This window comes from Anas acuta, chromosome 5, assembly GCF_963932015.1.
Source record: "Anas acuta chromosome 5, bAnaAcu1.1, whole genome shotgun sequence".
Classification (NCBI taxonomy): Eukaryota; Metazoa; Chordata; class Aves; order Anseriformes; family Anatidae; genus Anas; species Anas acuta.
In genome coordinates, this window is record NC_088983.1 from 64,018,983 (window position 1) to 64,043,634 (window position 24,652).

A 24,652-nucleotide genomic window follows, 5' to 3' on the forward strand; every position below is an offset into this window, starting at 1 on the left:
TATATCCAAATTATACAAAAGAAGACTTAAAATTAATTGAAGATTTGAAAGGTAAAATGAAACCAGATGGACGAGTATATTTAAAAGATAACCACATAATAATACCCTCTAATTTGACATGGCTCATAGTATCGAACGCAGTTAGGATTAGAATATTTATATGCATATATAACTGAACTTCAGAAATAATTAAATAAAGTCCATAAATTTGTTCTCAGGACCTGGGCTAGACGGTTGGATCAACCAATCCACCCTTTTAAGCTCAGGGATTATATATATAAAGACTTTTTCAGGACAACCCCTAGAGGAAAAACGGAAGGAAAGTGGACGGGACCATACCAGGTATTACTGACAACACACACCGCCATTAAGATTAAGGAGCAAGCAGCTTGGATCCACGATTCAAGGGTGAAGAAGGCCCTGGCAAGAATATGGACCACCACTCCAATTGGACCAACAAAATTATGGTTTTCCAGATCCTAATGATTGCAGGGGTGTGGTTCTCAGATTCGGGGTGGGCAGTTTGGGATGAGAACTTACACCTGTCCCTGATACAAACAATTTCTCAAGTAATTAATAAGACAAACTGTTGGGTATGCACCCATCTGCCACAGCATGGGAATAAGGGTGTATCGTTAATCAGGATTCCCTTGCCTGCAAACTTACCTTGGACTAATTTGTGGGAAAACACATCTTGGGGTCGAAAATATGAAGAAGTTTTGGAACTAGAAGTGAGTAGCTTTGTGCCGTTGGGATCTTACTATGTATGTGTACAAAGGTGTAACCCACCTAGGGGTATGGGAAAACAGGATTGTATAAATGCGGATACTACTTATGTGGGAAATCAGACATCTTGTAATCGAACAATTGATATTAGTACGACTAGCGGCTGGGCAAATTCAACCAGCTGGCCGGTTCCAGAAGGAAAAGGGTGGTATTGGCTATGCAATGATACAGCCCGTAAGGTCTTGCCCGAGAATTGGAAGGGAACTTGCACTCTTGGAGCAGTAGTCCCCAATTTGACCATACATGATGTAGCGCCTCGAGGTTATTTGAGAAATCATATCCGGAGAATTAGACGAAAAATTAACAATCCATTGATAGAGAGACACACCGCTTTTCATAGTTTTGTTCGATGGTTTATCCCATGGTTAGGAGTAAGTGAATTGGAAAAGGCGATAGTTAATATTTCTGCAATTATAGAGAAGTTAGAAAACAAAACTCTGGATGCTATAAAGGCTCAACAAGAAGAGATATCTAGTTTATCACAGGTAGTATTACAAAATCGGATGGCCCTAGACTTGTTACTGGCCGCTCAAGGGGGAGTCTGTACAGTAATAAATACAAGTTGTTGTGTGTATGTAGATCAGAGTGGAAGGATCTCTACCGACCTGGAAGAAATATGGAAGCAGACAAGGGTCCTTCATGAGATCAGTAAAGACGATCTTTCATGGAGTTTTAGTGAAATATGGAATAAGTTAACCTCCTGGTTGCCCAATTTCCAATGTTTGAAACAAGTGTTCATTGCTCTATAACATTAGTAGTGTTAGGAATATTTGTGTGCATGTTGTTTAGATGCCTGCTTTGTTTTGTTACTGTAAATAATGAAAGTATCTGATGCAAAAGAATTTGCATGGGAAAAGAAAAGGGGGGATTGATTAAGGAGGTATTGGGGAGGCATTGGGGAGGCAAGGACAATCCCCAGACATGGACTGTATATCTCGAAACAAGACACTGGAACTCATGGTAAGGAAGCGGCAGACGGACAGAGAAACAAATGGAAGGACTATAAATCTCAAAACTGGACATTGGAATTCATTATAAAGATACAACAAACGGAAGAATTGGCAACAACCAGCTCTCGCAATTAAGAAACGTGCCAATTCAGCAGATTCCTGACCAAAGGTGAAAAGTACACTGTGAGGAAGACTCGGGGTCTTCCTCCCAAAGACCCCTGCCCACGTCCCAAAGACCCCTGCCCACAATTCTTGGGAGGCTCTACGCAGGCGCAAGGTGCCAAAAGGCTAAGTAGCATGAGAAGCGAGGGAAGGCGGGGATAGGTAATGCATATGTATAGGTGCTTGTAGAATATTGATAGATTGATTGTATAAATTCAAGACTGCTTTCCGCTTTGGGTATGCACGATAGGTGGAGAGATCCCCCGTGCATCCAGCGCTGCAATAAAGAATATACCACTTAAAGGAATTTCGGCTTCAATCTTTGAATCAATCGTTTGGTGTTTTTTTTTTTTTTTGCTTTTTTTCCGCGTCAAGCCTCCCCATTTGATGCGAATGGTGCAGGAATGCATCGCCTAACACGAGTCGGAGAACCTCAAAGCCTTCGCTGAGGGAACCGCAGCCGCAGAGCAGGCAGCAGAGCTCAGCTGCTGAGCACAACGAGGCTCGCTCATTTCGGCGGCTGTGTGGCCTCAGCCGCTCCCGGTGCCTAAAAATAAAGTCAAAATAAAAATAAATTAAAAAAAAAAAAAAGCCGTATGGGAGCTCAGCGGCCCCGGCCGGGGCTACGCACACGGTCCCGGGGCTGCGTCAGCTGCCCACCCGCGCACCAGCCATCAGGAGGGGAAATCGTGGGAGGAAAAAAAGCCACGATGTTTTGAACTTAACACGTGTGTTTTGTTTCTTTGTCGCAGGGTGCTCTCTCCTCCCTTTCTGCCTTCCCCCCCCCCACCGAGGAGCACGTCTCCGCTGCACTGGAGGCAGGAGCCTGCTACACGCAGGTACGGTGGAGGTAAACGCCTTGGGAATGCACCTGTGTGTAAAAACTTACACGGTCGGTGTGTAAACCGACTCAAAAGCCCCTTTCCAGTCTTCTGGAGTTGTCAAGTGGTATTACCGCATCATGCCATGAAAATGAGCGAGGTGCATTTACGGTTCCTTAACGGTGAACAGATTCTCCAAACTAATCTGAGATAAAAGAGCATTTCCTATAAGGAAAAATAAAACTTTCACCTATCTATTTCACAACAATGAAAGGTTCGGGAATCTAGTATTTCCACAGCTCAACGCCAAAATAGATTACTTAATTATTCATTTCTCCAGATCTTTTTGGTGTAAAATCTGAAAGTAACTCAAACAACAAAATCTTGAGAATAAATTAGGGCATGTGTTAGAACTGAGAGAAAAAATCACAAGAACAGACTTTCACATGTTTTTCAGAACACCTACAAGTAAGTATCAGTTGGGTGTGGTGGCATCCTGTAAAATACCTTTTGTTAAACAGATGGAAATGAAACTTGTGTGCCATCAGCCTCTTGTGGTGGCATGTTGAGAAGTAGCAAAGCTAGTTAGAAAATAATACACACGTACAGATTTAAGAAATGGACAACGTTTCACTGTAGATGTTTATTCTACTTATAGTAACAAAAACCTGTGAAGTCCCATATTTTAATGTACAGTGATATATTTTGTCATATAAAATACAATTTACAGAAATTTCTATCAAGTAAACCTAAACAAACACACTTGCTTTTTGCATACTTTTACGTAGATCTTTAAATTAAAAACATCTCATTAAGAAAAATCTTACACCATAGTAGATGTTTGCATTTAATACCGCCTCTTTGCATTTTAACATTTTGTCTACGGGTTCAGAATACAGACCAATATTACTAATAATTAATATTACTAAATAATTATTAATTGATAATTATTTAAATTACTAAATAGTTAATAATTAATATTACTGATAATTAATAATTAATATTACCAATCTTCTTTTCAAACTTAATGCAGTTTTATACCTTTTTCAGTGGACAGTCTTATATATACTACCAGCATAAGCAGGGTCTGACAACAGTGACACGTTTTTTTTTTCTTTTTTTTTTTCAAAACACTTTTAGAGTGGAAAGTACAGGAAAATGGAGACATTTCTTAAATTTCCAGCAAAGTTCTGCCAAAAGAAAACCCAAGAAATGTCCCACATAATTAATTTAAATCGAAGAAATAAATTCCATGGCCCATTTCATAAACTTCTTTTATTTAACAAACTTCTTTTTCTTTCCTTTGGTATACCAATTCATTTGTAGTCTTAGCTCTTTGCCAATAGATGTCTGATTTTTTTAATTTTTTTGCTGGTTATAAAGGTGCTACTTCTATATACTCTTTAATTGCAGGTTTGTAAAAATGTGAAATTAAAAACCCCTCATCCACATGAAAAACTAGGTACGTTTTTTTTCGTTGTTGTACACTTAACAGATGGATTTCAAAACACAAAATACCTGTATATAAAAAGGAAGATAGTGCACTTTAAGCTTATAACATTCCATTTTCAAATCCTCCGTCCAATAATCAGTAACACTGTTCTTCTGCAGCCTTCTCCTAAATACGCATGACCCTTGCATTGTAAAATAAACAAGACAGCAATATTTGACTCCTTGTCAAATATGCAGCAAGTGAAAGTCCAGTATGTTCTTGCCTTTTACCTATTTGAATATTGTCGTTCACAGTTGTTCAAAAATTGCTAATTTGTCAGTACATTTTGTAAGGCTAGATTTACAACAGCATTTTTGCAAAGGTGAGAATATACAGTATATACAGAAGACATTGACTCAGTCCTTGCAGTGGTGTCTATTATCTATGGGAAATATAACAGCAGTTATAGTTCTATGACTGATTAGTGGAAGATGAAGCTTCTGCCTCTGTTGGTTTCTGACCTTCCTTAGGTGTTTCTGGCTTCACCTCTTTACCGATCTCCCTACTTTTACTGCGATCTTTCCGATCTTTTCCTCTTTCACGATCTCGATCTCTGTCTCGATCGCGCTCTTTTTCCCTGCTTCGATCCCGGTCTCGGTCTCTGTCACGATCTCTGTCTCTGCTTCTTGATCGTTCTCTGTCACGTTGGTTTCTGTCTCTGTTTTTATCCCATTCTTTGTCTCTGTGTCTCTCCCAGTCCCTGTCTCTGTTGCAGTTTCTGCCACGGTCTGTTTCCCAAGGTCTGCCATGTTCTCGATCCCTTCGTCTTTCCTCAAAGGGTCTGCTTTGTCGATTCTCTGCTTGCTGAGGCTCTGGCTGATCTAAAACCTTGTCTTTACTTCCTCCTTTGTATCTCTCTCTCTGTCTCCCTTCAAATGTCTGGCCTCTAAATTCAAGATTTTTGCCTTCTCGGAAGTCAGATCCTGACCACTGTCCTTCTGACTCGGGCCCTTGCCCAGGAATACCAGAAAGAGGTGCAGACGGCCCAGCTTCCTCCCACATCTCCTTTCTGTGGCCTGGTGGATGACTGGGAAGGTCCAGGAGTGGTCTTGGGGTTGGCTTCATATTTTGTGGCGACTGTGGTCCATGCTGCGTAGAAAATAAGGAAGGAATGGGGCCCTTTTGACTTCCAAATCTTCCAGGGGCAGATCCTCTTTGTCCATCGTTATTTGGAGAAACATGCTCTTCTGAGAACTGTGGCGCTGGGCCTCTAAAATTAGGTCCATGAGGTCCTGCGTGTGCATTGAGCATCAGTGGTGCTGGAGGTCCTCCTTTCTGCCCAGACAAAGAAAACGGACCTCCAGCTCGGTTCTCCTCAAAGTGCTGTGGGAGAGGTCCACCCTCACCCTGAACTGGTGGAGATTCAGTTTGTTCTACAAATTGATGAGGCTGAGGGTTTCTTTGTTCTTCGTATTGCACCGCAGAAAGACCCCTGTCTGGTTCAAAGTGACCAGGTCCCTTTTCCTGAGAAGTAAACATTGGATTTGCCTCGTTTGACCAGGATACTTTGTGCATATCTTGCAAAGACTGACTGTCATTAGATGTGGAGAAATTAGGCTGAAAAGACGTACTTGGAGGTGTCGGAAGCAGCACTTTACGTAAAGGCCTGGATGTAGAAGGTTCTGCAGAAACTGCTTGACTCACATTTTCCAAAGTAACTTGAACAGTATTTTCAAATTTGCTATTAGGTGCCTCTTTTTGGAGCACTGCAGGAGGCTTTTCACTGGAAACCCAGTTATCACCACCGTAACTAAGCTGAGTAGCAGGAATTAAAGTTTTATCTTCCTTACCAAGTGAAGTCTGCAAAGTGTTTGGAAAACTCGCTTGAGGGTCACAGCTCTGGTTTAAAACTTGTGCTTGCTGATTGGAAGATGAAGGTAAATCTACTTTTTGCGCAGCCTGTTGGTCCTGATGGAACAATTCAGTCTCTATTAGGGAAGATTTTGGTGGAGGTGACATTAAAGCATCAGACACCGAGAAGTGAGCCACTGAAACACCAACAGCTGCTCGTTGTTGTCTGAGGGCTTCTTCTTGCTCCTCAGTTTGTCGTTTCTGCTCTTCTAGTTGTTTGTTTAATTCTTCTAACATTTTTTGCAGTTCCACCAAGGATGAAGACGCAGATAAATCTGGCACATACGAGGCAGGTGTTTCCACGGAAGTGTTTTTAGTGTCTGTATACATTTTGTTAGGTAAATCATCAACCGTAACTTTTGCTTCCTCCAAGATAGTTTTGTCTTCCAGATCATAGGCCTCATCCTTTAGTTCTGCTGTGTTACTGGGCTTCTCCACACTATACAGTTTTTTGCTTTCACCGGTCTGCATTTCAAAAGCTTTCTCTGGATCATATTCTTCTTTGGGATCGTATGGCCTGTCATCCTCCTCATCTTCTATAGCTTTGTCTTTTGACATCTGTCCAAACTGTTGTACAATGGGATCTAGCAAAGGAACAGCTGACACACCTCCATCCACAGCTGCTTTAGCTTCCTGATTTGAAGACTGGACAGTTTCAGTCTCCTTAGCAAGAGGTTCAAAAGTCTTCTTTTTACCAAAAAGTGTCTGGTGGATGTACTCAAGAGGTGTGGTAGTTTTTGAGGATGAAGAATGCATAGCAGTAGCACTTGTAGAAGCGGTAGCTGAAACTGGTGGTGGTACAGTACTTGTGGTTCCACTCTTAGTCGAGGACGGTATTTTTAATACTGAAGGTGTAACTGATGAGGTTTCTGGAACGGGAAGTGGGGGTGGAGGTGGAGGAGATCCAGGTAGTGTTGTACTTACAGCTGAGTCTCCCGAATACAGTGTGTATTTCGGAGTTTTCTTTTCTTGTGAAGAAGCTACTGGCCCCTTAGAGTACAGCGATGTTTCTGTTTCCTCTTGCACCTGAATTCGGCTGCGCTTTTTCTCTATTTTGTCTGTATCCATGGTAGTAGCAAGACGCTTCCCTTTCTGACAGATAACCAATCCAAGAATTAAATTTGGACGTGAAGACTCGAGACCTGAAAGGAAACACAAAGATTGCATATGTAAAAAAACTACTATTTTTTATCTGTGTTCTCAATAGGAACTTATCATTTTATATAATGGCAGCTATGAGTCATAACAGTAACAGTTCTTCTAAATTTCATGCAGTGACATTATCCCATAAGCCTATGTGTCTATATTTAATTACTATTTATATAAATTTGTATACAGTAACTAAAAATGTTTTAATTCTTTCCCTGATATTTTTTGAATATTGCAGTAACAGGTGAATCTTACTGAAAGATGTCCTTGTAAATGTCTCTGCTGTTCAAAAATTAAAGAAAGTTTTCCTATTTTTGTATTATTACTTTCTACTTATTATTGTCCACTTCCTCCCCCAATCAAATATTTCCTTTCTAAATGCTTTGCAAATATCTTATATACACAGAGATACTGATAAGTGAGAAAACCTGGACAAGCAATCTAACTTTCTGTAGGGCTACGTTGGAATTGAAGAACTAGAAATAAAGAGAAAAAAACTAATGCTATTAAAACAAACAAACAGACAAACAACAACAACAAACACTTCACTTTCTGTTACAAAGAAAGCACGAGGCATTGTTAAACTTAATAATTACATTTCTGTTCTAATCTGTGCTAAAATACCGGACTGACATTTACACCATTCCATCAAGGTGACTTTTAACACTGTTGTAGAATTGAGTTTGATGCCACAGACGCTTCCCTAAGTAAGAAATGTGAGCAGAATTACTCCATTGTGAAAGCTTCAGGCTTGAATCCCTGGAGAAGCATTTCCAGAAATGACCGGAAAGTTTCCCATAAAGAGGAAAAATGCAAACAGCTGAAGGTCCGTTTCACATTATTGTATTCCTTCCTTGTACATTCACATTTCCCACAGGCACTCGTGGAAGACAAATACAACCAGAATAAAGAGCAGGGAATAAATCCTTTAACATACAGTCAGTGGCAAATGTAGAAAAAACATATAAAGAGAGGATTTTAACTTCTGGATTTAGTGACTTGAGATCCTCATTTGGGAGCCATATTAATATTTGCATCCAGCAAGGAACCAATAATAGAGAAATGAAACTAACAGCAAAGAGATTTACTGTGGTTATACGATGAGGACTCTAAAACCTACACTGTCCCTTATATTCATGACCCTTAAGTAAGAGTTTAAAAGAGGTGTAATATATGAATTTATGTATATCTTTAGTCTCTTACTAAACAAAACCAACTGCTCACTAAGGAACAACTTATAAATAACTAATTATTGCCACTGAAAACTTCTTGATACCAGCAAAAACCCAAACTTCCCATAGTTGCAGATAAATTCTATTTGCCATTACCAGTCATAAGTATGAACCTTTGCTGAAACAACTGAATTCAAAGTTTTAAGGGGGCTCCTAAATTTACTATCTTATGAGAATATTACATCAGCTGTTTTTATTTGTATATACTACTGCTGCTTTCCATACTGGTATGAGTACTCTAAATATCTTGAAGAGATTTCATGCCTTCATACTTAAAAACACTTCCAAGCTTAAACTAACGGAAGAGATACTGCGGCATGCCCTCTGCTGATACACTTTTTAAATTAAAATTCTTCTATTTTAAATATGTATGGTACCCGATACATTGCCAACATTGCCAATAAATCCCTCCATAAGTGCGTCTTCCTAGTGCTAATAATGACTGATTATACCTTTTAATTTTTTTTCAAAGTGTTTTCAGATCTACAGATGAAAGTGCTAAATAGTGTTGTGTGTATGTGAAACGAGACAAACAAATTCACACACAGTAAACTACCAGAAAAAAAAAAAAAAAACAACACAATGCTGAACATCCCACCAACAGATAATATCTGGTAATAAATATCTGAGGTGGTTGAAGTGAATAAATGTGAATATCCTTCCATGTTCCTCTATATCACCCATGACAAAGTTTTGTAGATCTTCTAGGCACTACAGCAGGTCAGAGGTCCTCAGTTGTGTTCCAAATCCAGTCCATCAGAAAACAGGATTCATAACAGATTCATAATCCGTATGCACCTGATGGAGCTGGTTGATACAGCTGGAATATCTTCCAGCTAGGACTTCTGGAGTGATGGGATTATTGTCCTCCCCCTCCTCCCGCCCCCAGTCATATTTATCAAAGTATCTTACACTGTCATGTTTTTTGAGTACTTGCTAAACTCTATTTGAAGGTACACACATTTAAGGAGACAATGACCACTTTCCCAAAAATATCTTTATTGGGTATAAAAAACAGTAAATTCCATCAGATGTCAGTAACAAGTATGTATTACAAGTCTTTTACGCTGCGGTATTAATACATGCCTGCAAGTGTTTATACCTATGTTTCTTCTGGGCAATTACCTCCAGTTTTGAAAGAACTTTTCCTATTTACATTTTGTAAAAACCAGCCTGACATTCCTCATTTCTATACTAATACTAACAAGTCTGTCTACTTTTGCCAGGCCTCCACTTTAAAAGCTTCATTTGAAATGAAATCTACAACAGAAATATAAAAGATAATGTACAAGGACAGCCTATGTTTGCTCAAGAATGCAAGGAGGGGAAGATCATTTAAATGCTTCCCTAGAGCAGGTTAAGACAGGCTCAGAGGGTATGAGAAAAATCTTGTCCAAGAACACAAAGCAAGCGCCCTTTGCAATTTCATGCAGGAAAGAAGAGTATTTTCCTAGCATTACATTACTTGTTGGTGGTGTTTTTTTGTTATTGTTTTTTAAGTCGTATGCCATTAACATGTGAAAACCTGGCCAGGCAGAACACACCTCTGTTTATGAATATAAGCCCTGAGAATGCTTCATTGAGTTTAGTCCTAAACTTGTATTTGGGTAGCAGAGGACAGTCAGCTTGTCAGAAAGGTCAGCTCCTTACATGTTTTAATGTGTAATTATTTTGCGCTGTTTAGTATTTTGCAAACCATCCTTACAACAATGCAGTATTGCCTTCATTGTAACGTGTAGCTCTTAAGCTCCTCAACCTGTTACTCTAGATGAAAAAAGGTACTTATTTGGAAACTAAGCATATGCACCGCCTCCATCCTCAGATGAAGGTGACTTCAAATTTTGTAATATAAAGGTGTTTCACATCTGAATTCATTCTCATTTCTTCTGTTTCCATGTTCAGTGCACAAAGATGGAGCAAATTCAAGCCATACATTACTGCTGAATACTCTAACTAAAAATAGAAGAGCGTAATATATACCAACCTATACCACCTACTGTCTGCCACCTACGCCAAAGGAATTTGCCTGCTCCCAGGCAAACCAATGTTCTGAAGTCAGTGATTTGTCTGGAACTTGATCCAGGTAGCACAGAATATTTCAGACCCCGTGTACATGCATATTGCATGCACAGCGTAATACATACCATGAGATAACAACAATGTAGTGAAACCATAAACGTTACCTTTGTCTTCAGAGATTTCTTGACTGCTCCGTGGGATAAGAGTCTCCTATGTGATTTAGGGGACAGCACATGGCTTGTAGGGACCTAAAACTTGGTGGATTTATGGGTTGTTGAAAGTAGGGTCGGTTGAATGTTCTCATAATGTTTGCTTGTTTGTCTCAATATAGTGGCTGTTCTATGTACTCCATTTTATGGGTAAACAAATCCTCCTAACAGCAGAGATTTATCTTGTTGGAAAGGCTATGTGAGTTTCAGACCATGGCACCTTGAGATGATTGACTTTGCAATTTTTTCCTATATGCACACTTTTAAAATCTTTTTATAAAATTATATATTTTTTAATTATGCTTACATTAAACATTCAAAACCAATTGGTCTCTGATTTACTCGTTTTGTAATTTTACCTAGCAGTTAACCTCCCCTAAATTTTGTGCTTACCTGGTCCCTTAAAGGGCAAGAGGTTGGAAGGAATTGGGTCCTTAGAACTCAGTGGGATCAGGTAGAGATTCTTGACATGTCTGTTGTTATTAGTTACAACACCAAAACAACGACGACTGCTAAAATAGGAGTAGAGAGAGATATAGGCAACTTCTTCTTCTTCTGTGGCAGGATGGAAACGAATCAAACGAATCAAAAACAATTCCTGAAATACAAAATCAAAGTGGAAAAATTCAACCTGTAACACATCAGCAAATAAAATCGTTTTCCACTTTCATCCAATATAGGATGAAAGTCTGGAGCAGCTTTAAACCAAGATTTAAGAAAATACTGTCATTCAATTGGTAATATTAAACCAGAATCAATTTTGTCATTTTCAGAAAGACCAACTATTTACGTATCTCACATCAAGCTACACCTCTTTAGGTTCAGAATATTCAAATAATTAGGAAAGAAATGGAAAATTCTTAGATTATATTTGCATACCGTGCTTCATTTTTACTAAATCCATCAGGGTTTTAGTAGTAAAATTTATTACATACACTTACTAATAATTTCCTAGTCTTTTAAAATTGAATTTCTATCTTCAGTAACTGAATAAATAGATTGTTTATATTCAATCATTAAAAAACAATAGGTTGTATGAATGTTTAACTACTACACAGGGGAAAGACGATTGGCAGCTCAACAGGCAAACCTGTTTCTTCAATAAATCAAAAATTTCAATGGAATAAGTGGTAGCAGTAGTTTTCCAGGTGTGATCGACATCAATATAAATTAGTAACAAGGAAATTCTATCAAAAGCCGCTGTGTATTTCTTCCTGGTTTTCCAAAGGATTTTAAGTAAATACCTTACAAAGTGAAGATTTGAGTTTGCCAACATAATCCCAGACTGCCTTCGGTGAGATCTTCCCACCAATATGAATCGTGTCTGGTAAATCCTAAACAAGAAGCATTACATGGTCGTATAAGAAAAGGAAAGAGAGGCTACAGTTTTGAACCAGCACAGATTGCCCCATCCCAGTAGCTTAGGCGATAATACAGTACTATGTTTTACTAAACTTGCACATATACATTCCTAATTTCAGATAGGCTGTTTCCAAAATGCAAGGAGTTCATTATGGCATATTACTGGAAGGCTGGCAGTACACACAAAACAGAAAAAGCACTGCCTGACGAAGATAGCAGTGGAAGGTCAAATACTTTTGTATGCCTATCAGCCGATTCTATTTGTTAGCTTTGCTTTTACAGGGAACCTGTTATATGTAGTATAGCTTTTATCTACGCTTTCAATTTATCTGAAATTTTTGCACCCATATGAATTCTAGTTAGCTTCCTGTCATGATGACAGTGAAACCTGTTCTAGCAAAAACAACAAGAGAGCCACCAACCCTCCTAAGAAAAGACCTAAACTACACGCCTGAAACCCTCAATCACAACAAATACACTTCTTCAGAGAAGTTAAGAAACTGCTCAGTTGTTTCATCACAAGCTGTCATACTACCTCATTAGTTGAATGTACACCCTCCCAAAATATAAAAGCAGTTGCATCAAAGTTAATCAAAGCATGATATTTTTAATAAATGGCCAAACTTTTCTAATAGATCACATCAGTGATCCATCCATCTGTTTGTGAGCAGAACAAGGCATCTCTTTCAAAACACATGCTGATGATGCTTCTCGTCAAAAATTGATCTTGAAATCAAGCTATTATTCTATGTTAGATACTAACATATATATAAACATATTAACAGACATGAGAATTCTTCACAAATACGTGAGGAATTTTTTTAAAAGGCTTTCTCTCCTCCCCCCTGCCTCAGGCTACTGTTCCTATTACTACAGGAGATTACTAAAGGGATGCAATTTTTTTTTTTTGTTACACGTCCAATATAACAACATACACAGTGACCCCAGCCTTTCTAACAACAGGAACTGCAATACATTCTAAACGCATAAACATGTCAGTGCTAACCTCACTAAGATAATCAAAGCACCCGGAGACAGGATATGCTTTAGCGATAAATTTGGCCACACTCTGCAGATTAATAAATCCTTTCCAAATGGTGTTGAGGCGAGAGAGGAAGAGAGAAGTGTCGCTGCCTTGAGGTGAGCGTGGCTCAGCAACACTGCAAAACAAATCCAAAAGAGAAACGTTATAGAGCACAGTAAGAATGCTTCCTTCTTCTTCTTTTCTTCCCTCCTCTTATTGATCAATTACTTTATTTTAAAAAAGCAAGTAACAGAAGCCTTAGTAAATGCTTTGTTAATGTTTTCCACTTTCATCCAATATAGGATGAAAGTCTGGAGCAGCTTTAAACCAACCCTCACAAACACTTAATCTATTTGAATGCACATGCAGATTTAAAGTCAAATATCTTATAAGTTTTATTTATCTGTTAAAACACATTGAAGAATTTTTACTGTCAATATATCACGATGCTCAGAAAATTTTACCAACTAGAGAAGTTAAACAAGGAGATGACAAATTAAAAATTTAAAGTTCAGGTAATCGCATTTAAAGTTGAACATGCCTTTTGATTATTGGCAGGGGAGGGTAAGAAGCAAAGGGGGACAAACACACTGAACATAGCGAGACCAGAGATTCAGTGGCTTAGCTTACTATTAAATATACACACCTGATATTGGGTGACTGAGGAACAGCTAAGTATCTTGGATCTGGTGAGGACGATGGCTTTGTTAATATTGATTTGGGGACAGTCATAACTGGTTTTGACATTTCCTGCTTTGTCTCCCCTGTTAAAACTTCACCAGATGCAGTACCAGAACGCAGGGCTGTCGTCGTACTACCAGAGGAGCCGCTCATTGGTGTTCTAGGCTCTCGGCCAGAAACTGTTACAGTTGTGACAACTGCACCAGTGCAAGAGGCAGGAAAAGTCGAAGGTTCTTCAGATGAAGTATCTGTGTTGCCATGGCCTTGGGTTGTAGGGATGTAAGTTCTTTCTAAGCTTGACTGGGAAACTGCTTCTGCTGCAGGTGCAACTTCGGTTTCCTCTGTGTTTTCAGAGGCGGCCTCTTTAGCAGGCTCCGCTGCTGCTGATGGTGCACAACTTTCATATTTTCGCTGAACTTCTGGTTTAGATTTTGACACTGCTTTTTTAGCAGAAGCCATTAATTTTATCTTCTTCGGTGGTAATTCATCTTCAGATGCTGAAATCTGACCTACAAAATTAATTTTAAAGTGTTTTTGATTACTGTTTAACAATGAAAAGGTCTGAAGAGAAAAACAAGTAAGCAAGCAATGCTCTTAATAATTCTTTTACTTCAGACAAAGTCAACACTGTAGATACCTGTACAGATTTTGCAGTTCAGGTCAAAAAGATGGGCTCGATGTTCATTTCTTGCATCCTTCAACATACTGCTAAAAACGTCTAGAGAAGGAGCACTATTTACATTTTGTACAGTTTGGGTTGACTTCTGCTGCTCCTGGAAATGAACAAACACAGAAAACATTCTGGTTGATTGCTAAATTCAATCATAAAAAAATACTTTTGAAACCGTTAATTCCGGTTCTTTAAAAAGATATTAAGGGCTGTGCAGAACTACTGCTCTGAGCAGCACTTACAAAAAGATGGAATTTTGAACTATTCTTCCCCTTTTATCATTTGTTTAAGAATATCATGTCAAACAGAGTTCTCAAATAGTATTTGTCCTCATTTCATTTCATGTAATTCTGAAGTAGATACTATCACATTAACTGCTTCCTGAGAATACAGAATTGTAATGCTGATCACATTTTTGGGGGGGAAAACAATTGGCTAAGATTTTGCTGTAAACTGAGGCAAAGGTCTGAAAAACACGCATCATCTGATATTTTAGAAGCACATGCGATATATGCCCGATATTAGGTTGTTGCATTCCTTCAAACCAAAAGGAAAATGCTCATAGCACACCTACTAGGTGATATTCTTACAGTTCATTGAAACAACCTGCATTTCTGATACAAAATTTGAGGCCCTAGTTAGCATTTATCTCCCTTGGCACCTCCATGCTAAAGCAATAGCTAATACTTACATCAGAATCAGACACCGGGGGAGAATCTTCCATATTTACATCAGGCACTTGTTCCCGTTTTACAGCTGCTTTCTTGATCTCGTGTGATTTGTTTCTTGACTCTAACATCTGAGAGAAACAAAAACACTTTAGTAACAAGTCTGCATACTGATTTTATAATTTTATTTTGTATTTTCTTATCAGTTGGCTAGTGGAAGAGAAAAAGCTTACGTTATTCATATTTCATTAGGAAGAAAACAATATATTAATTATGGGTGGTAAGGGCTGGTGAAGTTACTGTTAGTTCATATCTAAGGACACACTGGAGAATTGTATTGCTTACCGCTTTGGCTGGTTTCTCCTTCCATACAAACAGTTCTTTAGATAAAAGTTCTTCGGGTTTCATTCTCACTAGTTTTGACAGTGAGATTTCTCCACGAAGAACACGATGAAGAAGTCCCTAAAAAAAACAAACAAAAAACACACTTTGTTGCCATGCTGAATAACTTAAGCAACTAACATGATTTGCAGTGCTGGACTGTCAAAACCCTTTCAGGTTTCTTAATTCCCTATTAAAAATGCCAGTTAATCCTAAGAAAACTTAGCACGGTGCAGCAACCAGAAACTAATGATGAAATCATCATGAAGTATGAATTTTCCACATTACCATAAAATATACTATCAATTCTACTGAACAGGAATTTTGAGAGATGAACTGCCACTCCTGTTTCATATCTATAGTAGAATTTTTTTTAAAGAAATTACGTTGTCTAGTCACTATTCCCATCTGCACCAGCTTCTTTTTCCTTTAAAAGATAAATTATCATGTACACAAGTGGTCTCCCATACAAACCACAGAACGTCACAGAAGAAAAACATTTATTTTTTTTCTAAGAATGCCATTCAATAAACAAATATTTCGCTACAAAGGCCAATCTTAATAAATACACGCGATCCAACTGGACTTCCATTCCAACTGGATTATTTAATATTTGAATGGCTTTAAAACAATTTTTTAGAGCATAACTCATAAGTCTCTCTCTTGAAACTACATATTGATGTATTATTTAAAAAACAGAATATATTTCAGTACGTTTACTGTTTAAGTAAATTCCAAACCTGATTTTTTGGGTCCTCGAGATCGAACATGATGCTACGGTATTTACTCTTGTATCGGTTGTCCGTAACTTGAAACAAATTAAACACCTCCTTTTCAATATTGAGTGCTACTTTCCCTACTTCACTCTCTGTCATGACCAGATCATCACTATCATTGACTCTGTTAAAAACAAGAAAGGGTATGCGCATTTACGTTAGGCACAAATTCTTCAGGCAGCATTCATAAAAACTAAATTTTCAGAGGAAGGAGTTAACCCCGCTTTTATTCACTCAGTGAGGACTTCCTTAAAACACATTTCAAAGCCAAAGTCTATCTCAGGACCTCAAAATGTCAACAATGGCAACCTTTTGCTACTGTCTACAGAAGACCACGGAAGACAGCCTTAACGAACTGAAGCCAGGTCAGTCCTTACAAATCCTCCTACTCATGACACTGCAATTAGTTTTTTGTTGTTGTTTTTTGTCATGAGCTACTGAGGGAGCTAAAACACTTCAGTTTTAATCTTAGACCCTCCACTGTGAACAGCATTTCTATTTCAGAGACACTACCAGAGCACAGTGGCCTAAGTCTTGACAGCTGACAAGAGCTTTAATATTTGTGGGACAATGTTTCAGCTTTTTTTTTTTTTAAGAAAAAAAAAAAAAGTAATACAGTTGCTAACTTTGGGAGAAGAAGGAACCTCTGCCTCAGCAAGCCCTTCCAACCTTTCACTGTGATATTCCCTACACTATGCTTCGTACAACCCCTACATCTCCAAACACCACCATTGCCAGATATCAGCTTCAGGTCACCTGCATTATAAACATCTCTATGCTGTGATTTAATTCTTCAACTGTAATTGTCTCTCACTACAAATGGGATAGTGATGTTTTTTTAAAGGCTTTTTCACATGCCCAATTATTTGGCATCAGATTTTTTATTTTTAATAAAGCTCTAATGCTAAAAATACTTGTAGTAATTTCTAGCACAAATTAAATCCCTTAGTATCACTTAGCAAGAAAGAAACAAAACTCTGCAGGCTAACGCTTTACTTCTAGTTGTAGTTTCCTATATAAAATAAGTGCTTTGAATTCCCACCCACCTCTTCCATAACATTTCTTTTAGGGACTGACGAATATATTGTCGAATCTGCGAGTTGGGCTGCGACTGGATAGGGCTAGCTTGTGTTTTTGCTCGACTACTTCCAGATGCAGTAGAAACGGAAGACGGCGAAGGCCTTTTGAGTCCTCCAGCCAAACTGGATGCAGCTAGTTTTTTGGAAACTGGCGAGTCATGAGAAGAAGCTGCTTGTTTTGAAGGAACGCCGCCTGTTGAGGGCGATGGTTTCTTGGGAATTTCACCTTTGAAACTCCCAGCAGGTTTAAGCGTCTGCTTCATTAGTGATGTGCTAGACATGGAAGGGGACTTCTTTGGAGGGAAATTTTTAGTGAGGGAAGATGCATGTTTCTCCACCATAGATGCTGAAGCAATAGCTTTCTTTGATGCCCCTATAAACTCTGTCGCTTTATCTTTGTTTCTCTTCTCTTCCTTTTGAGCTGTTAAAACAAAGAAGAAAATGCAGTATTAAATGCTTAACATTATAACTTCCTGTTTATGAAGACCAGCTGTCAACCTATCAGGAAGTCTGTGAAATACCTCTGGAGAACTACCAAGTATATAATTTAAGCCATTCATTTTTAAAGCCTTTTTAAAAAATGTGTAAAAGTTGACTTTTTTAAGAAGAAGTTTGCCTTTGATCCTGCAGAGAGCACTTCTCAGAGACTGTCGGAAGAGTTTAAAAGAGTTGCATTTTGGTTGTAAAGGTTGAAAATCTCAGTTACAAGCTATGCAAGAAAATTAAAAAAAAAAAAAAAGACACCACCTTCAAAGATTCCTGAGTTGGACTTCATGATTAAGCTTCAAAACAAACAAACAAACATTTCCACAAAGTATATATACGTTCAAGCCATTTGGTTGCTAGTATGAGTATCACACTGTCGCTATAAACTATCAGATCTTCTCATTTACTTTCCAGTTAAACTCTAGATTTAATACTATAATATTTAATAATTAAATATTAAAACCATTGCTCAAACTGCGGCTATTTAATTCCCACCAACTATTCCATTCACAATATCCAAAACTGCCATTTAATGTTTTTTCTAACATCAATATATTGACAATACACATAATGCACAAGAAAATTTACAAATTACAAGCGAAGACTCCATATACTGAAGTTATAATTGCACAGGACTTTAAAAACAAGCATTTCTGTAGGTTGCATTTCACCTGTCCACATTTTGGCACTGACGGGAACAGTTCAGCAAAACGTAATAAGCCAAAACACACTCTCCAGCCAGCAAACGTCATGTGCTCCACTTCAGTTTGCCAGAAGTATCGTTTAAAGGACATCAGAGTTACCGTGGGCAGAGTTACCGTGACACTTTCGTTGTGAAAGCACAACGGTTTCGAGGGAAACCAAGAAACAACTCCTGAGATGAAGTTGTTCTGATTAGAAAAGCTAAAGTTACTTCCCCAAAAGTCTTTTTTCTCCTCATAAATCTGCATTTGACTACTGACCAGTTTGTGATTTCTTAATTTTTTAATTATTATCTGATGTTTTTAGCTAGCAAGGTCTTGTAATCAGAATTAGCCCCAATTTGATTACTGTTTAAAAATGAAAAGGTCTGAAGAGAAAAACAAGTAAGCAAGCAATGCTCTTAATAATTCTTTTACTTCAGACAAAGTCAACACTGTAGATACCTGTACAGATTTTGCAGTTCAGGTCAAAAAGATGGGCTCGATGTTCATTTGTTGTATCCTTCAACATACTGCTAAAAACGTCTAGAGAAGGAGCACTATTTACATTTTGTACGGTTTGGGTTGACTTCTGCTGCTCCTGGAAATGAACAAACACAGAAAACATTCTGGTTGATTGCTAAATTCAATCATAAAAAAATACTTTTGAAACCGTTAATTCCAGTTCTTTAAAAAGATATTAAGGGCTGTGCAGAACTACTGCTCTGAGCAGCACTTACAAAAAGATGGAATTTTGAACTATTCTTCCCCTTTTATCATTTGTTTAAGAATATCATGTCAAACAGAGTTCTCAAATAGTATTTGTCCTCATTTCATTTCATGTAATTCTGAAGTAGATACTATCACATTAACTGCTTCCTGAGAATACAGAATTGTAATACTGATCACATTTTTGGGGGGGAAAACAATTGGCTAAGATTTTGCTGTAAACTGAGGCAAAGGTCTGAAAAACACGCATCATCTGATATTTTAGAAGCACATGCGATATATGCCCGATATTAGGTTGTTGCATTCCTTCAAACCAAAAGGAAAATGCTCATAGCACACCTACTAGGTGATATTCTTACAGTTCATTGAAACAACCTGCATTTCTGATACAAAATTTGAGGCCCTAGTTAGCATTTATCTCCCTTGGCACCTCCATGCTAAAGCAATAGCTAATACTTACATCAGAATCAGACACCGGGGGAGAATCTTCCATATTTACATCAGGCACTTGTTCCTGTTTTACAGCTGCTTTCTTGATCTTGTGTGATTTGTTTCTTGACTCTAACATCTGAGAGAAACAAAAACACTTTAGTAACAAGTCTGCATACTGATTTTATAATTTTATTTTGTATTTTCTTATCAGTTGGCTAGTGGAAGAGAAAAAGCTTACGTTATTCATATTTCATTAGGAAGAAAACAATATATTAATTATGGGTGGTAAGGGCTGGTGAAGTTACTGTTAGTTCATATCTAAGGACACACTGGAGAACTGTATTGCTTACCGCTTTGGCTGGTTTCTCCTTCCATACAGACAGTTCTTTAGATACAAGTTCTTCGGGTTTCATTCTCACTAGTTTTGACAGTGAGATTTCTCCACGAAGAACACGATGAAGAAGTCCCTAAAAAAAAAAAAAACACACTTTGTTGCCATGCTGAATAACTTAAGCAACTAACATGATTTGCAGTGCTGGACTGTCAAAACCCTTTCAGGTTTCTTAATTCCCTATTAAAAATGCCAGTTAATCTTAAGAAAACTTAGCACGGTGCAGCAACCAGAAACTAATGATGAAATCATCATGAAGTATGAATTTTCCACATTACCATAAAATATACTATCAATTCTACTGAACAGGAATTTTGAGAGATGAACTGCCACTCCTGTTTCATATCTATAGTAGAATTTTTTTTAAAGAAATTACGTTGTCTAGTCACTATTCCCATCTGCACCAGCTTCTTTTTCCTTTAAAAGATAAATTATCATGTACACAAGTGGTCTCCCATACAAACCACAGAACGTCACAGAAGAAAAACATTTATTTTTTTTCTAAGAATGCCATTCAATAAACAAATATTTCGCTACAAAGGCCAATCTTAATAAATACACGCGATCCAACTGGACTTCCATTCCAACTGGATTATTTAATATTTGAATGGCTTTAAAACAATTTTTTAGAGCATAACTCATAAGTCTCTCTCTTGAAACTACATATTGATGTATTATTTAAAAAACAGAATATATTTCAGTACGTTTACTGTTTAAGTAAATTCCAAACCTGATTTTTTGGGTCCTCGAGATCGAACATGATGCTACGGTATTTACTCTTGTATCGGTTGTCCGTAACTTGAAACAAATTAAACACCTCCTTTTCAATATTGAGTGCTACTTTCCCTACTTCACTCTCTGTCATGACCAGATCATCACTATCATTGACTCTGTTAAAAACAAGAAAGGGTATGCGCATTTACGTTAGGCACAAATTCTTCAGGCAGCATTCATAAAAACTAAATTTTCAGAGGAAGGAGTTAACCCCGCTTTTATTCACTCAGTGAGGACTTCCTTAAAACACATTTCAAAGCCAAAGTCTATCTCAGGACCTCAAAATGTCAACAATGGCAACCTTTTGCTACTGTCTACAGAAGACCACGGAAGACAGCCTTAACAAACTGAAGCCAGGTCAGTCCTTACAAATCCTCCTACTCATGACACTGCAATTAGTTTTTTGTTGTTGTTTTTTGTCATGAGCTACTGAGGGAGCTAAAACACTTCAGTTTTAATCTTAGACCCTCCACTGTGAACAGCATTTCTATTTCAGAGACACTACCAGAGCACAGTGGCCTAAGTCTTGACAGCTGACAAGAGCTTTAATATTTGTGGGACAATGTTTCAGCTAATACAGTTGCTAACTTTGGGAGAAGAAGGAACCTCTGCCTCAGCAAGCCCTTCCAACCTTTCACTGTGATATTCCCTACACTATGCTTCGTACAACCCCTACATCTCCAAACACCACCATTGCCAGATATCAGCTTCAGGTCACCTGCATTATAAACATCTCTATGCTGTGATTTAATTCTTCAACTGTAATTGTCTCTCACTACAAATGGGATAGTGACGTTTTTTTAAAGGCTTTTTCACATGCCCAATTATTTGGCATCAGATTTTTTATTTTTAATAAAGCTCTAATGCTAAAAATACTTGTAGTAATTTCTAGCACAAATTAAATCCCTTAGTAGCACTTAGCAAGAAAGAAACAAAACTCTGCAGGCTAACGCTTTACTTCTAGTTGTAGTTTCCTATATAAAATAAGTGCTTTGAATTCCCACCCACCTCTTCCATAACATTTCTTTTAGGGACTGACGAATATTTTGTCGAATCTGCGAGTTGGGCTGCGACTGGATAGGGCTAGCTTGTGTTTTTGCTTGACTACTTCCAGATGCAGTAGAAACGGAAGACGGCGAAGGCCTTTTGAGTCCTCCAGCCAAACTGGATGCAGCTAGTTTTTTGGAAACTGGCGAGTCATGAGAAGAAGCTGCTTGTTTTGAAGGAACGCCGCCTGTTGAGGGCGATGGTTTCTTGGGAATTTCACCTTTGAAACTCCCAGCAGGTTTAAGCGTCTGCTTCATTAGTGATGTGCTAGACATGGAAGGGGACTTCTTTGGAGGGAAATTTTTAGTGAGGGAAGATGCATGTTTCTCCACCATAGATGCTGAAGCAATAGCTTTCTTTGATGCCCCTACAAACTCTGTCGCTTTATCTTTGTTTCTCTTCTCTTTCTTTTGAGCTGTTAAAACAAAGAAGAAAATGCAGTATTAAATGCTTAACATTATAACTTCCGGTTTATGAAGACCAGCTGTCAACCTATAAGGAAGTCTGTGAAATACCTCTGGAGAACTACCAAGTATATAATTTAAGCCATTCATTTTTAAAGCCTTTTTAAAAAATGTGTAAAAGTTGACTTTTTTAAGAAGAAGTTTGCCTTTGATCCTGCAGAGAGCACTTCTCAGAGACTGTCGGAAGAGTTTAAAAGAGTTGCATTTTGGTTGTAAAGGTTGAAAATCTCAGTCACAAGCTATGCAAGAAAGTTAAAAAAAAAAAAAAGACACCACCTTCAAAGATTCCTGAGTTGGACTTCATGATTAAGCTTCAAAACAAACAAACAAACATTTCCACAAAGTATATATACGTTCAAGCCATTTGGTTGCTAGTATGAGTATCACACTGTCGCTATAAACTATCAGATCTTCTCATTTACTTTCCAGTTAAACTCTAGATTTAATACTATAATATTTAATAATTAAATATTAAAACCATTGCTCAAACTGCGGCTATTTAATTCCCACCAACTATTCCATTCACAATATCCAAAACTGCCATTTAATGTTTTTTCTAACATCAATATATTGACAATACACATAATGCACAAGAAAATTTACAAATTACAAGCGAAGACTCCATATACTGAAGTTATAATTGCACAGGACTTTAAAAACAAGCATTTCTGTAGGTTGCATTTCACCTGTCCACATTTTGGCACTGACGGGAACAGTTCAGCAAAACGTAATAAGCCAAAACACACTCTCCAGCCAGCAAACGTCATGTGCTCCACTTCAGTTTGCCAGAAGTATCGTTTACAGGACATCAGAGTTACCGTGACACATTCGTTGTGGCAGCACAACGGTTCCGAGGGAAACCAAGAAACAACTCCTGAGATGAAGTTGTTCTGATTAGAAAAGCTAAAGTTACTTCCCCAAAAGTCTTTTTTCTCCTCATAAATCTGCATTTGACTACTGACCAGTTTGTGATTTCTTAATTTTTTAATTATTATCTGATGTTTTTAGCTAGCAAGGTTTTGTAATCAGAATTAGTCCCACAGCCCCATCTGCAGAGAGCTATGTGCTTCCCGGGAAGGATGCAGAAATTCAACTTTGGTTAATTTCACCACAAACCAAATGGACCCTTTTGGTCTTCCATACCTGCTACAGTGAGAGCAGACATTATCAGGAAGGGTCTAACAACCGATTTTTCTCAGACTTGAGGGGGACAAAGGTAGGGAGCACCCTTCTGAAGCCCAGTTCGCCCAGTTCAAGAAATCCTATAACAGCATACTGTTTGAATAGAAATACACCTCAGAAAGGGGAAGATTTGGATTACCTAAGAAACAATGTCACTACTCATTTCTGAGTGAAACAGCCTTCCCACCTTTGCCGGTCGTTAAATTCTGTTAGACGCTGAGCATTTGTAGTAGGCACCTCCAGCAGAACGCAAGCTTGTAACGAGCTGCACTACACTGCCTCTTACTGCCAGCATGTTTCACCACCAATACACAAGCTGGTGGTTAAGATGAACCATAAAACCGATGCTGTACCTGAATTTTCATAAGGCTAGGCAGAGAAGCAGGTGCTAAACATTGCCTGGAATACAAAGTGAAGAGGAGGATGCAGAAGCACTAGCTATGTGGATCCACTGTGAGTGGATGCCTTGCTAAAGCTTTCTGAGGGAAAATTATCTGAAGTGTAAGATGAAACACACTACATTAAATCATTCCAAAGAGCGTGAAGATCTTACTAGAGATTAAACTTCTTGTTCACCCACTGTTCCCGTACTTTTCCCTAGGGACTGGTCTCAAGTACTGACAAACTGAACACAAACCCGGGGGATGTTGAGCTGGACTCACACGGACTTCTCTTCTGTTTCTAGTATCTCCCAAAGCCTACCCCACTAACCTTACACTATCCGTCAGGAGGCATTGAGCTATCCCAGGAAGGAGAACAGGGATCAGAAACTATCAGTGACAGTTTCAGTTTGGTCTAATGAGGCACCTGGAACTTAATACACTGAGGTAAAAAGCTGAACTACTTTGAATGAACAGTCTTGAAAAGCTAGAAGATGAATATCCAAAATATGTGTACAATAAGGTTGTGAGAATTTCTCTACTTCTGGTTCCTGGTTTATCTTCTGCCCAGACTTGTCTCTTCAGGCCGGTGGGACAGCGCACCTCTGTCTCACTACGGAGCGGCAGGACAGCACAGCTCAGGGTTCAAAATGACCACAGTACAATTCGGTCCTCGGTGCTATGATTTTAGTTCTTTTGGGTTGCAGCAGAAGTACAAAACATGAAATACTAAGCTTACATTCCGTACTTACAGTTTTATCATCTGTTCAAATTA

The 24,652-nt window shown here is 38.2% G+C and overlaps 1 protein-coding gene across 1 annotated transcript; it reads right to left on the minus strand.

Annotated features, from left to right (window-relative positions):
- Positions 1 to 4,622: 4,622 nt before the first annotated feature.
- LOC137858040 (death-inducer obliterator 1-like) lies at positions 4,623 to 23,480 on the minus strand. Its single transcript, XM_068685430.1, has 16 exons — positions 23,459 to 23,480; positions 21,813 to 22,266; positions 20,761 to 20,920; positions 19,990 to 20,106; positions 19,668 to 19,775; positions 18,944 to 19,079; positions 17,280 to 17,733; positions 16,198 to 16,357; positions 15,422 to 15,538; positions 15,100 to 15,207; positions 14,376 to 14,511; positions 13,704 to 14,247; positions 13,040 to 13,193; positions 11,916 to 12,005; positions 11,065 to 11,269; positions 4,623 to 7,204 (listed from the first exon to the last, which is right to left on the minus strand). Exons 1-16 carry the CDS (start codon positions 23,478 to 23,480, stop codon positions 4,623 to 4,625), a joined length of 5,547 nt encoding a protein of 1,848 aa, XP_068541531.1.
- Positions 23,481 to 24,652: the final 1,172 nt, after the last annotated feature.

Bases quoted from the DNA above. Each gene is read 5' to 3' on its own strand.
- LOC137858040 (XM_068685430.1), bottom strand. From the start codon at position 23,480: ATGTCTGCTCTCACTGTAGCAG. The intron at 17,734-18,943 runs GTATCTACAGTG...TTGTTTTAACAG, and splicing joins GAACTGCAAAATCTGTACAG to CTCAAAAGGAAGAGAAGAGA. The intron at 16,358-17,279 runs GTGGGTGGGAAT...TGTTTTTAACAG, and splicing joins AAAGAAATGTTATGGAAGAG to AGTCAATGATAGTGATGATC.